At 40.4% G+C, this 14467-nt stretch overlaps 1 protein-coding gene across 1 annotated transcript in view; it reads right to left on the bottom strand.

Moving 5' to 3' along the window:
* The window catches only part of MEP1B (meprin A subunit beta), a 66633-nt gene that overhangs the window by 35650 nt on the left and 16516 nt on the right, over positions 1–14467 (bottom strand). The window contains exons 9-14 of the mRNA XM_060027774.1: positions 13842–13994; positions 12294–12509; positions 9843–10286; positions 8179–8358; positions 7290–7416; positions 6461–6665 (exon numbers count right to left, since the gene is read on the bottom strand). Of these exons, the coding sequence (XP_059883757.1) occupies positions 6461–6665; positions 7290–7416; positions 8179–8358; positions 9843–10286; positions 12294–12509; positions 13842–13994 (1325 nt within the window). The remainder of the gene's footprint in view (positions 1–6460; positions 6666–7289; positions 7417–8178; positions 8359–9842; positions 10287–12293; positions 12510–13841; positions 13995–14467) is intronic.

Raw genomic sequence — 14467 nt, 5'->3', positions numbered from 1 at the left:
TTCAATAGAGGAACTATAGCCTTTCCAACAAACAATGCCTAGAGCAATCGAACATCCACAGCCAAAAAATTAACTCAGCCTAAACCTCAAACCTTTTATAAAAATTAACTCAAAACGTATCACTGAGTTAAATATAAAACAAAAAATATATAAAACATCTTTTTAAACAGGAGAAAATATTCAGGATCTAGGGCTAGACAAAGAGTTCTGAGACTTGGGTATACCAAAAACACAATCCACTAAAAGGAAAAACTGATAAATTGGACTTTATCAAAATTAAAAACTTTTGCTCTGCAAAATATCCTTTTAGGAGAATGAAAAGACATGATGCAGTGTGGCAAAATACGTTTCCAAACCGTACATTCAACAAAGGGACAGATCTAGAATATATTTAAAAGTCTCAAAACGCAATGGTATAAGAGCAAAAAATCCATTTAGAGCATGAGTAAAAGATGTAAAGAGATAGTCCACGGAAGATGATATAGAGATGGCAAATAAGTACATGAAAAGATGTTCAGTATCATGCATCACTAGGGAAGTGCAGACTAAAACCACAATGAAATATCACTACACACTTAATCAGAATGGCTAAAATAAAAAATAGTGACAAGGGACTTGCCTGGCGGTCCAGTGGTTAGGACTTGGTGCTTTCACTGCTGAGGCCCGGGTTCAATCCCTGGTCAGGGAACTAAAATCTAAGATCCCACAAGCCATGCAGCGTGGCCAAAAAAAAAAAAAATAGTGACAAGTGAAAGAAGCCAATCTGAAAAGGTGACTTACTATATGATTCCAACTAACCATGGAGACAGTAAAGAGATTAGTGGTTGTGGGGAGGGGTGGGTAGGGAGACGGGTGAATAGGCAGAGCACAGAGGATTTTTTAGGGCAGTGAAACTATTCTACAGGACACTGTTGTAGTGGATACATGTCATTATTCACCTGTCAAAACCCACAGAATGTAGAACACCAAGAGTGAATCCTAATGTAAACTATGGACTTTCAGTGATAATAACGTATCAATGTAGATTCATCAATTATAACAAATTTATCTGGTGGGGATTTGACGGTGGGAGAAGCTTGTGTGTATGTGGGCACAAGGGGTATAGGGGATATCTCTCTAAGTTCTGCTCAGTTTTGCTGTGACTCTAAAACTACTCTAAATAATGGAGTCTATCAGGAAAAAAAAAAGTGATAACACCCAAGCTGGTAAGGATCAGAGAAACTGCATCACCACTGCTGGTGGGAATGTAAAATGGTATAGGCACAATGCAAATCAGTAGCAGTTTCTTAAAAAACTAAACATGCAACTACCATATGACCTAGCAATGCTCTCCTGGGCATGTATCCCAGAAAAATGCAGAGTTATATCTACATGAAAACCAGTACATGAATATTTAGAGCAGCTTTATTTGCAATAACCAAAATCTGGAAACAACCCAAATGTCCTGCAACAAGTGGATGATTAAACAAACTGTGGTGCATCCATGGCATGAAATTCTATTCAGCCGTCAGAAAGGAACAAATTATTGTACACACAACACCCTGGATGAATTATAGAGAATTACGCCGAGTTAAAAAAAAAAAATCAATCCCGAAAATTTCTATACTGCATGGTTCCGTTAATACAACATTTTTAAATGACAAAACTATAAAAATAGAGAACAGATGAATGATTGCCAAGGGTTTTTTGTTTTTCCCCCCCGCCCCACTCGCTTGGCATGCAGGATCTTAGTTCCCCAACCAGGGATCCAACCTGTGCCCCCTGCAGTGGAAGCCTGGTGTCTTAACCACTGGACAGCCAGGGAAGTCCCAGATTGCCATGGTTTAAACAGGAGGTGGGAACGAGACAGAAAGGGACTTGGTTATATGAAGGCAATTTGATGGATTTTTGTGGTAATGAAACTGTTCTGTAGTTTGTATCAATATCAACATCCTGGTTGTGATACTGCACTAAAGTTTTGCGAGTTGTCACCGTAGAGGGAAACTAAGTGAAGGGTACACAGGGATCTCTGTATTATTTCTAACAACTGCATGTAAATCTACAATGATCTCAAAATAAAACTTGAATTTTAAAAGTTCAATGAAGTCATGTACCTGTCATACAAGGAGGACAGTACTTATTGCCGATGATAAAATTTAAGCTTTCAAGCAAAAATTAGCATTTTGGAAACTTTGTTTCTGACACCATGAGCATCAACTTCCAAGACTTAAAAGACTTTTTTAATGAGATGAGTGGTGACATTAATGTTATGTTTTGATACTGTGTGATGAAATGTACCAAAAGTTGTAAGAGCTACATAAGTCAGTGAACCAATATTTTCTAAATAATCAATGCACGATATGACAAAATCATGCATAGATGAAAATCCATTCAAAATATGAGATAGACCAATAGATTTACTGGATGGAGTACCAAAATTCATTGATATGTTTTCAGATTCCAATTGTATCTAACATTTAAGAAATTACCATTTGTCCACTTTTAACAAAGGATATTCAAAACGAATATCCGTAATGACTTGGAAAGCTATTCAAATATGCCTCCTTTTTCCAACTACATATCTGTGTAAGTTTAGATCTTCTTTATATTCTTCTACAAAAATAATATATTGCAACAGACTGAATGCAGACACTTATGTAAGAATTCAGCTGTTTTCTATTAAGCCAGATATTAGAGATTTGCAAAAAATGTAACACAACACACACTCTTCTTGCTAAATTTTCTTTTGTTTTGGAAAATACCGTTATTTTTCAAGAAAATAGTATTTATGTTAACACGTATGGGCTTGTTATTTTTCAAGGATTAACAAAGACATAGTTTTCAATTTTCCTCATTTGAATGTCTAGTATGGTAAGAACTGATAAATGGAATATTCATATGCAAAAGCTCTTTGGGGCCCTCAATAATTTCTAAAAGTATAAAGGCTCCTGAAACCCAAAACTCTGAGAACTGTTCTAGGAGTTTAAAGTGTTCTTATTGATTGTAGTTGTATGTTCAAACAGATTCTAAACCAGACTCACATACTGTGGGGCTTAATTCAGAAAACAACAGAGGGAATTCCCTGGTGGTCCAGTGGTTAGGACTCTGCGCTCTCACTGCTGAGGTCCTGGTTTTGATTCCTGGTCGGGAAACTAAAATCCCACAAGCCACAAACATGGTCAGTAATAATAATAATAATAAAGGAAACAAGAGAGTGGCCAGTTTTAGAGCTGTGGGGGGCACATGTCCCCAGGGAGAAAGGAGCTGCCTTCTGTCCCTCCCTACATCGGGACAGGACAGCATGGAAATGCTGAGATTCCACATGGAAGATCATTCCCATTGGGTGTTTCCAGTGGGTTTCTAGGGAATCACCTGTGAGGCCAACACACTTGGCCCTCAAAGAGAAGGCAGTCATTTAGAAAGCTACCCCCAGTTCTTGCTCTCCGTCTTATAGACAATATTATGCTTCCAGAACAGCCTGAATTTCTTCTCCACCTTTATCTATTTTTATTTTTTATTTTCTTACTCCCCTCCTTTAAAAACAAAAACACAAGCAACATTTCACCAATTAGACCTTTACCAAAATAATGATTTGTAGTATATCCAGCTATGTACAGAGAAGATCCGTCTGTAGCAGGTGAAGTTGTTGTAATACATTGTAGGTGAAACCATCATGAAGAATTTTTCATTTCATTTGTTGGCTGTATTGCTGAGTTAATCTTCAAAGTGCATGTTGCTAAAAGAGGGAAGAACAATCGATCACTTAATTTCTAAATTTAAAAACTCTCATTGAAATGAATCCAGTGAAACAGTCTAATGTTTAAATGAAGTACCATGAGCAGTCTCCTGGCATCCCTCCCAACTGGCAAGGGGACCCCAGGCTCGTCTCCAGGAACATGCTCTGGCCTATCCCACTTTATTCAGATGCTAAAACATCAGGGTGAGCACACACTTCAGTCTCAGGAAAAAGGTCATTCTGATTTAAGATTTAAACTAGAGCTGGAGTTTCTGCTATCAGTAAATTAACTGTAGAAATGCCTAGACTAAGGAAAATGTAAGTTGACTCCTTGCTCTTGGGCATGTTTAAATGACCCAGAGGCAAAACAGTTCTGTTTTTATAATATGGTGGCTGTGTGTGTGTGTTTCCACTTAATGGCCCTACCATGTCCCTGATACTCTAATAGTTCTTTCCTTGATTGAATTAACTTCCTTCTTTCTCTTCTCTTTGTTTTATCATTTTCTTTAATTCCAATTTTAGGTCGACAAATCGGCCTTTATAATAGCACTTAAATCTACCAGTTTCCAGAGGAATATCCTGGCAGTCCCATCCACCAGCTAACTGGTCCTCTCCTCCCTAACCACTCCCCCACCATTCCTACTCCAGCCCCCGAGTACATCGCTACTAGCCCAGAGGATCATGCCGGTGGGCACAGCTTCCACCAGGTTGACCTACTGGGTCATTGACTGATCTGTCCCTTTTATTTTGAGCCATAGAGTAAGCTAGAAATACCTGTTTTAAAAAACAAAAAACAACAACAACAACAACAACAACAACAACAAAAAATATATATATATATATATTTTTTTTTTTTTTTTTTTTTTTTTTTTTTTTTTTTTGCGGTACGCGGGCCTCTCACTGCTGTGGCCTCTCCCGCTGTGGAGCACAGGCTCCGGACGCGCAGGCTCAGCGGCCATGGCTCACGGGCCCAGCCGCTCCGCGGCATGTGGGATCCTCCCGGACCGGGGCACGAACCCGTGTTCCCTGCATCGGCAGGCGGACTCTCAACCACTGCGTCACCAGGGAAGCCCAAACCTATATATATTTTAAGTAGTTTTCTAATAAGCTTGTGAAGTAATTGATCCACTGCCTATGACCAGCTTTAAACATCTTCCTGAGGTTGAGGAAACATGACAGCAGTGTATGAGAATAAAACTATTTGCTTTCTGTTCATTATCATTGTTCATCTTTTGAATAACTTCACAAATGTATTGTCTTCAACAAACAAGTGTCTTTAAACAAATAAGTTTGTCTACTAAAAGAAATCGAAAATTTAAAATACAGCATGTCAGGCTTCCCTGGTGGCGCAGTGGTTGAGAGTCCGCCTGCCAATGCAGGGGACACGGGTTCGTGTCCCGGTCCGGGAAGATCCCACATGCCGCGGAGCGGCTTGGCCCGTGAGCCATGGCCGCTGAGCCTGCGCTTCCGGAGCCTGTGCTCCGCAAGGGGAGAGGCCACAACAGTGAGAGGCCCGCGTACCGCAAAAAAATTAATTAATTAATTAATTTAATTTAATACAGCATGTCTTGAATAATCACTTTTTTAAAGAAAATATCCTCACGCTTAAGGTAATTGCAGTATTTTCGGTTTCAGAGATGTGTTAATTGGGCGTGTTTTGTCTTCAGTTTTGCTAGTAATTTTCAGAGACCCTGTTTTGAATGAAATAGAACTGGAAGAATTTTTAAGTTTCACTTTTAAATGATGTTCAGATTTTATTCCATTAGAAGTGCTCTTTTATGAGTGAGAATAGGAATCTGCATATGAAACTGTGCTCTCTATGACTGGGGTATGTAGTGGGTGCTGGGGTTCTCTGTTAGTCCTGCCCTTCCAAATGAAAGCTTTCCTGCAGGACATGCCCTACCCCAAAGGGTGCTGCCTTGCTTAATTTTCTGCTCCCTCCCCGGGGACAGCCCCAATCCAATGGCTGTTGATGTGGGGAGTACAATGGCCTGGCCCCCTTGCCTCAATTCAGGGCACTCTAAGGGCCACCCCAGCTCCAGAGCTCCCTGCAGAGGATGCTGAGGCCTCAGCTGCAACCACAGCACAATCCAACCTTGCCCTCTGCCTGGTCCACCTTCCCTCACTCCATCACTGGTGTTCCCAAGAGCACGCACAGTGAACGTCCTGGGTGCAAACATCCATCTCAAATAGTCCCCAGGGTAATTTCAAGAGTGTATTGCCATTCTAGAGACCTTCTGAGGCAAGACTTTAAAACTTCTCCTTGAAAATCTTGCCTTAGAGTTAGTTACCACACATGAAGCCAGAATCATTTGGAAACTTCTTTAATGCAAAAGCCCCAAATGTGCCTAGCACTCCCTTCCTACAAGCCTGAGCTCAACCTTTAGAATGATGACGCTTACAGGTCACCTCTCCCCTTAACCAGGAAGGTTGAAATGTGTAGGCAAAATCAGTTGTGCCTTTCAGGAGGGTCACAGACTCCCACCCCAGAAAATTGCACAACCACACAAAATTCTGGGTACAGTTCCAGAAGGATAATAAAATCCCCCGTAAAACCCTCCATGGATCCCAATTTAAGACCCGTTGCTTTATAGTGAACATAACAAGAACTCATAGTCTCAAAGCTGTTATCCCCAGCAGAGGGAGTAGAGAAATTTTTTTTTTAGGATATATAAAAAGTCCTAATTTGTCTTTATATAATTCCATCAATAGGTTTTGAATAACCAAATATGAGAGTCAACTTACATTTTCCAGAGTCATATTTGCTGTCTTTGAACTTGTCTCTTGATGATACTTTTTCCTGGTACAGTAGACACTGACAAGGGTGATGACCAGCATCACAGCAAACACAGCAACAGTGGAAGACACGGCAATCACAATGGTGTCTCGAGTTGAGCCTCTCTTTTCACACCTTTCTCCCATGTACCACCAGTCTTCCCCTGACGGACACCTACATGTTCGGAACGTGACTCGGAGTTATGAGTTGATATTTTAATCTGAAAATCTTCACCATCGAAGGTGAGAGTCAACACGCAGGTCATTGGCAGATGGAACTATTTGTCACCCATTCTGGACTAGAAGGGTTGGTTAGACTAGCACAGGCAGGGCCAAAGGAAAGGAACAATGGAATTACTCCTAATCTGGGACTTAACACAGCAGCTCCCAGCTGGGAAAGGAAGGTAGCATAGGTACTGGAGAAAATTTAGTTCTCGGTGTCCCAGTCCCTCCACATCCCAGCTATGACCGTGGCCAAGCTCTTCTTAGAATTTAGGTATCTCCATCTAGGAAACGAGGACAGTCACAGTAACCACACCAGACCGTTGTGAGGACCTAATAAGATATGTAACTCATGAGGACTGTTTCAGGCAATTAGAATAACGTGCTACCTTTGCATAAATAATTCTGTCGTTCTGCTGGCAACACAAAGTCCCAAATGGAGAGCAAAAGATAAATATCTTATGAACGGTTTTGAGATGAGAATCAACTGATTTCATTCATATGAAATATCATATGAATCCTACATTGTGGGAATGAAAAAATATGTAACAAAAGAATGGGTAGATTGTATCCTTACCTGCACTCAGCTTTGCCATTATGGAGAATGCAAATGCCATCATTCTCACATTTAAAGTTTGTGCAAAGGTCATTGACGCCCAAGGTCGGGGTTGGCTCATTTTGTGTAGTATTAAGGTGCGATATGTCTAAGGAGGGTGAGAGGAGAGCATGGAGGGAAATCAGTTTGGGGTTTAACAAGCATTTGATCTTTAAGTTTCAAAATAAAATGTTCAGGCTTCAGGTTTGTGAGAAATTCAGGTACTCTTGAAGCACCATTCAGTAACGTTTATAGGCAGTGAAAAAATAAACAGGCAGGCTGAAATCTAGACACAAAGGGAAGCTGAACCAGCCTGCGGGACTACAACTGAACACATGCTTGCCTGGGCCTTGGCATGGAAACCAACAGTATTCCTGGGAAATGTAATTATTGGCTGCCATGGCTGAGAAATTTTAGAAGACAATAGATTAATGCTATTACTGACGAGATATATGTGTGTGTGCACACATCTCTATATATGTATGTATACATATCTGAAAGAGACAATAAAGCCAGATCATTTCCACTCTAATTTTATGTGTTTCTGGGATATTTTTACTTCTGGAATCCTAGAGTTAAATTCTAGGGTATAATGGCTATACTTCAGCTTATTTCTAAAGAAGTGTTCTGGACTAAAGCTTTCCACTATTGCTCCAGGCAGTGTTAATTAAGTTCTTTATCCTGGAACTGTCCCTGTTTTCATTTAAATTATTTTCATATTGTTAATGATTCATACTAAAAAAAATCTCACTCATGTCCATTCCCTCCCACGTCTCTAATATATCTAAACACGGAATCCAGAAAAACACAGTAAATAATCAACGACCACAAAAAAAAAGCAGCTTAGATAAAACTACTTTTATTGACATACCTTCCACTGTCAGGAGGACATAAACATCATCTCCTTTCATAAAATCTCTGCTTTTCAGCCTCTCATGGGTCATAAAGACACTGTATCCATAGCCCCTACCTCTTTGAAACTGAGTTCCATTAGGGAAAAAATCTTGTACTCCCACTTTGGAAGGCCTGTCCCAAAAATAGTCTCCATTACCTGAAAAAGCAATTTATATTAATGGACTGTGTTTAGCATCATCATAGCTTTTGGTGTAGGAAAGCACAGGCAACGTGAAGCACAATTAGGACAGAGCTCAAAATAATTCAGTGATGCTATTGACCTGTAATGTGTTCCCTGCCAAGTCACTAGAGTTTGTTCATTTAGACTGTCCTAAAGAAATGAGATGACATGGCAGAGAGGAGCACATTCTGGAATATGAGTGGAGAGGTATCAAAAGCTTCCTACATGGGGGTGTCACACTTCTACTGAACGAGCAGTGTAGAAACTCCGTTGCCCATTAGAATCATTCTTTAGTGGCCTTCTGAGTTACAGGTAGTCCTTTTAGCTGAGTTAAATCAATGTGCTACTGAGAGAGGTTTTAATATTAGCACTGAACAACTCACCTCAGTAACTGAATTATTCACCGAACAGAGTAAAGTCCTTCAGGAGTAGAAGACAGTGAGAAGCACTGCTTCTGGGAAAAGGTGGTGACCCACCCAACCTTGAGCCATTTTCAATATCATTCAGGGAGAAATGTTTTGGGAAAAGGTAAAGAAATTCTGAACATCAAATCCCCACACCTCTATCAGATTATATATATATTTTTTTCCCCAAGTTACTCAGGTCCATTCTTTTCATATACAGAATTCAGATTTGGCAATAATATGCACCTTGCCACAATTCCATTTTTCACTTTATTATGTTCCCAGAGGGCAAAGGATTATTACAATTAGAAATGTGATCATTGCTTTCTGGGTGCTGCTTCTCTTTCAGACTAGAAAGAGGGGGGAGGATGGTGTCACCATTGGCAAGTCCTCCAGAATTCTTTAATAAGAAGTTGCAATCCATTCCCATACCCTTCCCAACACTACGGAGCACCTACTCGACATCTTCGTTCTGATCAAAAACCACCCCCATTACAAAAGCTGAACTGTTTTTGACAATTCAGAGGCAAGATCAGGACAGCATGGGTTAGGAGAACTCAACATCTGAGAGACTCTCCATACCAGGCCCTTCCACAAACTCCCCTACTTGATCTGTAGAGATACTTTTAACAAATGTGTGGGGTTTTTATTACTGTCCCAGTTTCACTTCTGAGGACACTGGTGTTTCAAGAGATTATCTGCTCAAGGTTACATAGCTAATGAGAAGCAAGCCTTGGATTGAATCCAGGTGCGTCGGACTCTAAAACTAAAACACTCCTCGTACAACCCTGGGAATTCAGGTATTGTCATCAGTTTCCAAAAATATAGCCAATATCTTCTCAATTTGTTGGCATCTTTGCTGACATTTCTGACAGTCTCCTGCCTGGGAGACTCTGTCCACAGCTGCTGAAGCCCTTCCCCTAAATATCTTCTGATCCTTAGATTTGGGGCTCAAAATTCCCTAGCTACCTGGCTATGCAGTCTCTCCTTCCCAAATCATCCATCCCTCCTAGAGCAGTGATTGTGTATTACCAATAAAAAAGATGAGTCACAAACCGGTGGTCATAAATGGGTCTGTAGTTATACTCCGCTTGTTGGACATACGCTGCCGAATGTCAGGATTTTGATCCAAGATGGTCATCGTGACTTGTTGCCAAGGACATGGCCACTCTAATTGATCATCATTGGCTCCAGAGATCAAGTGGAAATACATTCCTACATTAGGCAAACTACTTAGATTCAAGCGAATCTGAAAGGCATAGCCTTTAGAAGAATAAAATGAAGGACTGTAGACAGATCCACTGGGGCTGCCAATGAGCTGTGTGAAATTCCTTATATGCCAGACATGATGAGGGCACTGTGTTTCTGAAAGATTGATGTCATCAATAGACAGGCCACCCCGTGAGGCACCAGCGCCTCTGACGCCTCCAAATACCACTCTAAATTTGTTGGTCACTTTCAGTGTTACGTGGTAAAGCTGCCAGCTCCCGATGGGTACATCTGCAAAAGAGACATTATTATTCCAAAGAGGACAAAGGACTATGAATCACGTGCAAATCGACATTAGAGTTCTAGCCTTCATGGACAAAGGGTCTTTCTAGACCTACTGCTTCCTGCGGGTATGAGGTATGGCTTTCTTGCGCCTCCAGCTCAGGCCCAGTTACTTCAAGGCATTTCTGTGGGGATGGCGCAGCTCTCTGGAATATCTGGATGCTTATCTAGCTGATTCTTAGATAGAGCACCCTTTCCCAGAGACAGGTGAGCAAACGATAGCATCTAACTCATGAGAACTCCATGCCCAACTTACAAGATACCTCCCATTCAGTTAGTTAAACAGACAAGCAAGCCCAATACTCTACACTTGTACCCCAGATTCCTGTGATACTCATCCGAAGCCTCCTTTAATCTATTTATACTTTGATTGGAATACTTCCTTCACATGCAAAATTTTTAGTCAACTCTTTGGCAGTATTAAGTATGAATTCACCAAACCCTAGAAAGCCCACATCTTGCAACTGACTCGATGTTACATATCTGATATTTGGTACCATCTCCTTTCTTCCCAGACTACACGTCCCCTCCACTATTACTCCTACCCCTAGCTAGCAGCACATTGTATGACATCTTGTCTTATTTTCTGATGTCACATACCCAAATAAGAAGCAGTCCATTTAAAAGTTTTCAGAAGCCTCCCAGGTAGAGAATAGCTCAGGAATTCATGTCAAACTAGTAGTTAACTCAATGCCTTCAAACTTAAATATATTGGCACTTAATGAGAAACATGTTGCTTGAAAATAAGTTAGAAAGATCCAAATTACAGAAAATGCTGTTCTCCGTGGAAGGACCCCAGATTGAACAAAAACCTTTCATGAGAGCCTCCACTTCATTTTTACCAGTACTTTCAGTTTAAATTCTGGACTCCTAAGCAGGTTTCTTAAGTACATTTTGTGCTTTATCTGTCAATAATAACACCCACAGATTGCTAATGCAAGGGATTATATATGTATAATCAAACATGTGTGTAATAATCTTATTTATAATCTTTTATATATGCATTAGATACATAAAATGTACATGTATAATGTGTGTATATATGTATATGTATATACATATACATATAGGAAAACATCATCTATGTTTCAGATTGCTTTTCACTGTTAAACAGGGGGAAAATGGCATGACATATGACATAATGTGGATCAGTTTTATAATAGGTTTTAGTCAATTCATTCAAACCAAGAGGTCACTGTGTGGAGCAGACAGTAATACAGCCGCCAGGCCACAGCCCTTCCCTTCCTCAGTGGACCTTCTGAACCATCTGCTTTAATATGTGGTCAATGTGACCCACCTCCCGGACACATGATTAGAAGGAAGGGTGGCCGCCTAATCAGTGTTGCCCTCTCTCCACTCAGAATTGCTCTAGAAGATGCATTTAACTCAAGTCATAACAATTAGAATCCTTTGCTGGAATTTATTTTTCTAGGCTAGAAATTAGAGGAAGAGACCCTTCTCTAGTCTGATGGTACATTTGGTAAAATGTAAGCTGGGAAGTGAAACGGCCAAAGCACCAGTTTTACAGACAAAGCCCATCTGAGATAACAGGAAAGGTCCCCAACCATGTTCAGGGACAGGTCCCATCCTGCCTGAGGCCAGCTCCTCTCTTCTCCATTCTACAATATAGTTATGTTGAGCCAGTAACTCTTCACATTTTGCCTAAGCTAGTTTCCATTATATTTTTATTAGTTGCCAAGAACGGCTTCCCCAGCGCCAGAGACTGATCTACAGTTTCTTAAGTGTCACATATTCTGTAGCACAGAAAGGACTCTCATTTTAGCTTCCCAACCACTGCATAAAACAAGTAGGATCAAGTTCTACATTGAAAAGTACTAAGTCCAAAAAAAAAGTACTAAGTCCATAGCCCCTACCCTGTTGTAAGTGGTTTTGCATTAAGTAAAGGGTTAAGACTGACTCACTCTGAACCCAAGAATAAGAATGGCGATAGTGTACCTTTTATTTCTTCCACAAGGGTCAGAGTCCTGTTCACACTGGCTGCAGAATATTCCCTGACATAGATGTTCAGTTGGTCATATTCACTTCCACTGTTATATAAAAAAAATTGCAAGCACTGAAATCCTCGTTTAGGGTATAGTATTCTACTTCCCAGCATTGCTGTGGCCCCCTCATTTACAGAGCTCCTGTTGAAATGCATGAAGAAACCAGAACCTGTTAAAGAGGACAAAATGCAGAACTGAGAAAACAGATACCGGATACAGGAATGCGTGTCTCGCGGGCACTCTATTTCCACCTAGTTCCCACTGTATGCAGGGCACTGTTTTGAGCATTTAAATGCAGTTCTTGGAGCAGGCAGTCTATGAAGAAAAGCAACATTAGATCACTTTTTTCTTACTACACATGTTAGTTTTCAAAAATGGGAAAAAGTGTTACCTGTTTGGTTTAGCCTCTCTCTCTCCCTCTTTCTCTCTCTCTCTCCACCTGCCCCTTCCCTTCCTCCCTCCTACTGATCTATGTAGAACCACTATCCACTATTCAAATCTACATTTAAAAAATATTTTTTAATTGAAATATGTTTGACATGTACCATTGTGTAAATTTAAGGTACACAACATGTTCATTTGACACATTAATATATTGGCATCTGATTGTCATTGTAGCAATAATTAGCACTCCTATCACAATACATAATATCATTTCTTTTTGGTGGTGGGAATAATTAAGTCTAGTCTCAGCAAGTTTGACGATTATAATACAATATTGTTGCCTATTTTCACTATGCTGGGCATTAGATCTCTAGGGGTTTTTACTACGTGTTACAAGTTTGTACCTTTAAACAACATCTGTCATGTCCCCACCAATCCCCCAAAAAAGAAAAAGGAAAAGCCCCTCCATGCTCTTAGAGATCTCTACCCCTTCCCAGGTCATCTGAGCTGTCAAGCAATGGCCCTGGGTTCTGAAGGCTAGTTTTACATATTTGCTGCCAGAAATGAGAAAATAAATAAAAATGTGGTGCTTGTAGCCAAATAAATGACTATTTGATTCAAAACAAAATTTCAATGGAAAAGAATACTCATCTGAGTAAAATTAAATAAATTGTACTTTCTACCTTCATTTAAAGTATTTTTGTAACAGAAACGTGTAATCACAACCAGCTGAAATTCTGAAACTGATTAATTCACAGCCTGGTGCTGTTCACTGAAGTTCTCTTGGATTCTTCAGGCTTCAAGAAAACAACCCCACTGCTCCAGAGAAAAGAGTCCTTTTGGGGAGGGGCAGCCCCTCTTGCTGTGGGCACATACTATGGGTAGAGGCTTCACAGAGCCCAGCGCTGACTCATGGGGAAAAAAAGCAAACTCGGACAGTAAAAAGCAAAGAAATTAACCACATCCTTATAAGGCACAGAACCAATTCCTGAGCAGCACGAGTGGGCTATCATTAATAATTCTAATAAAAATAAGAACTCAAATCCCAGTATTTCACAGCAAAGAAAGAGGCTAGAACCGCTGAGAGTAAAATCTGGAAGTATCTCACTCCTGTTACCTTTGCACCGGCCCATGTTGGAGTGATCACTCTCTGGCCCCTCGGGAACCTGGGAGACCCGTTGCCAGTCAGCACTATCTTCTGAACTTTGAATCATACCACACACATTTTCCAGTTCAAAATCGCACGACTCCATAAAGCTCAAGGAAGAGGCTACCAAAGCAAAAAGACAATTATTGACGCTCATATATAACATGATAATCTAAGTAGTAAAAACTGAGATTATCCTGAAGCACTAGGAATTCTAGGATGACGTTAAAGAGGACTCGTCACTGATTCTGAGTGATGGTGGCTTCAAGATCTCTTGATATCTGCAAAACCAAGACAATCGACCAACTGTGTAGTTCTGTATAAGCTGCCTGCCCCAAGTCTTGTTTATCAGGTTAACTAATTATAGAAACCTGAGTCTACACTCCCCTAGTTATTCCGAGTAATAAACCACAACCCGGATTATTTGATCCCATTTATATTATGACTGTACACCTCATTTGGGCTGAAAAGAGTTTTCAATATCAAGTTGGTCCACATTTGCATTAGTAACAGCTTCAAAAACTTGAGTGGGGCATGCTCATGCTGCTATAGGACTCTGTTTGTTTTTATATCTAAAGCCCAGAGCTTGTGAGAAG

Source organism: Delphinus delphis, chromosome 13 (genome assembly GCF_949987515.2).
Source record: "Delphinus delphis chromosome 13, mDelDel1.2, whole genome shotgun sequence".
NCBI lineage: Eukaryota > Metazoa > Chordata > Mammalia > Artiodactyla > Delphinidae > Delphinus > Delphinus delphis.
This window is presented reverse-complemented; position numbering and strand designations above follow the sequence as displayed.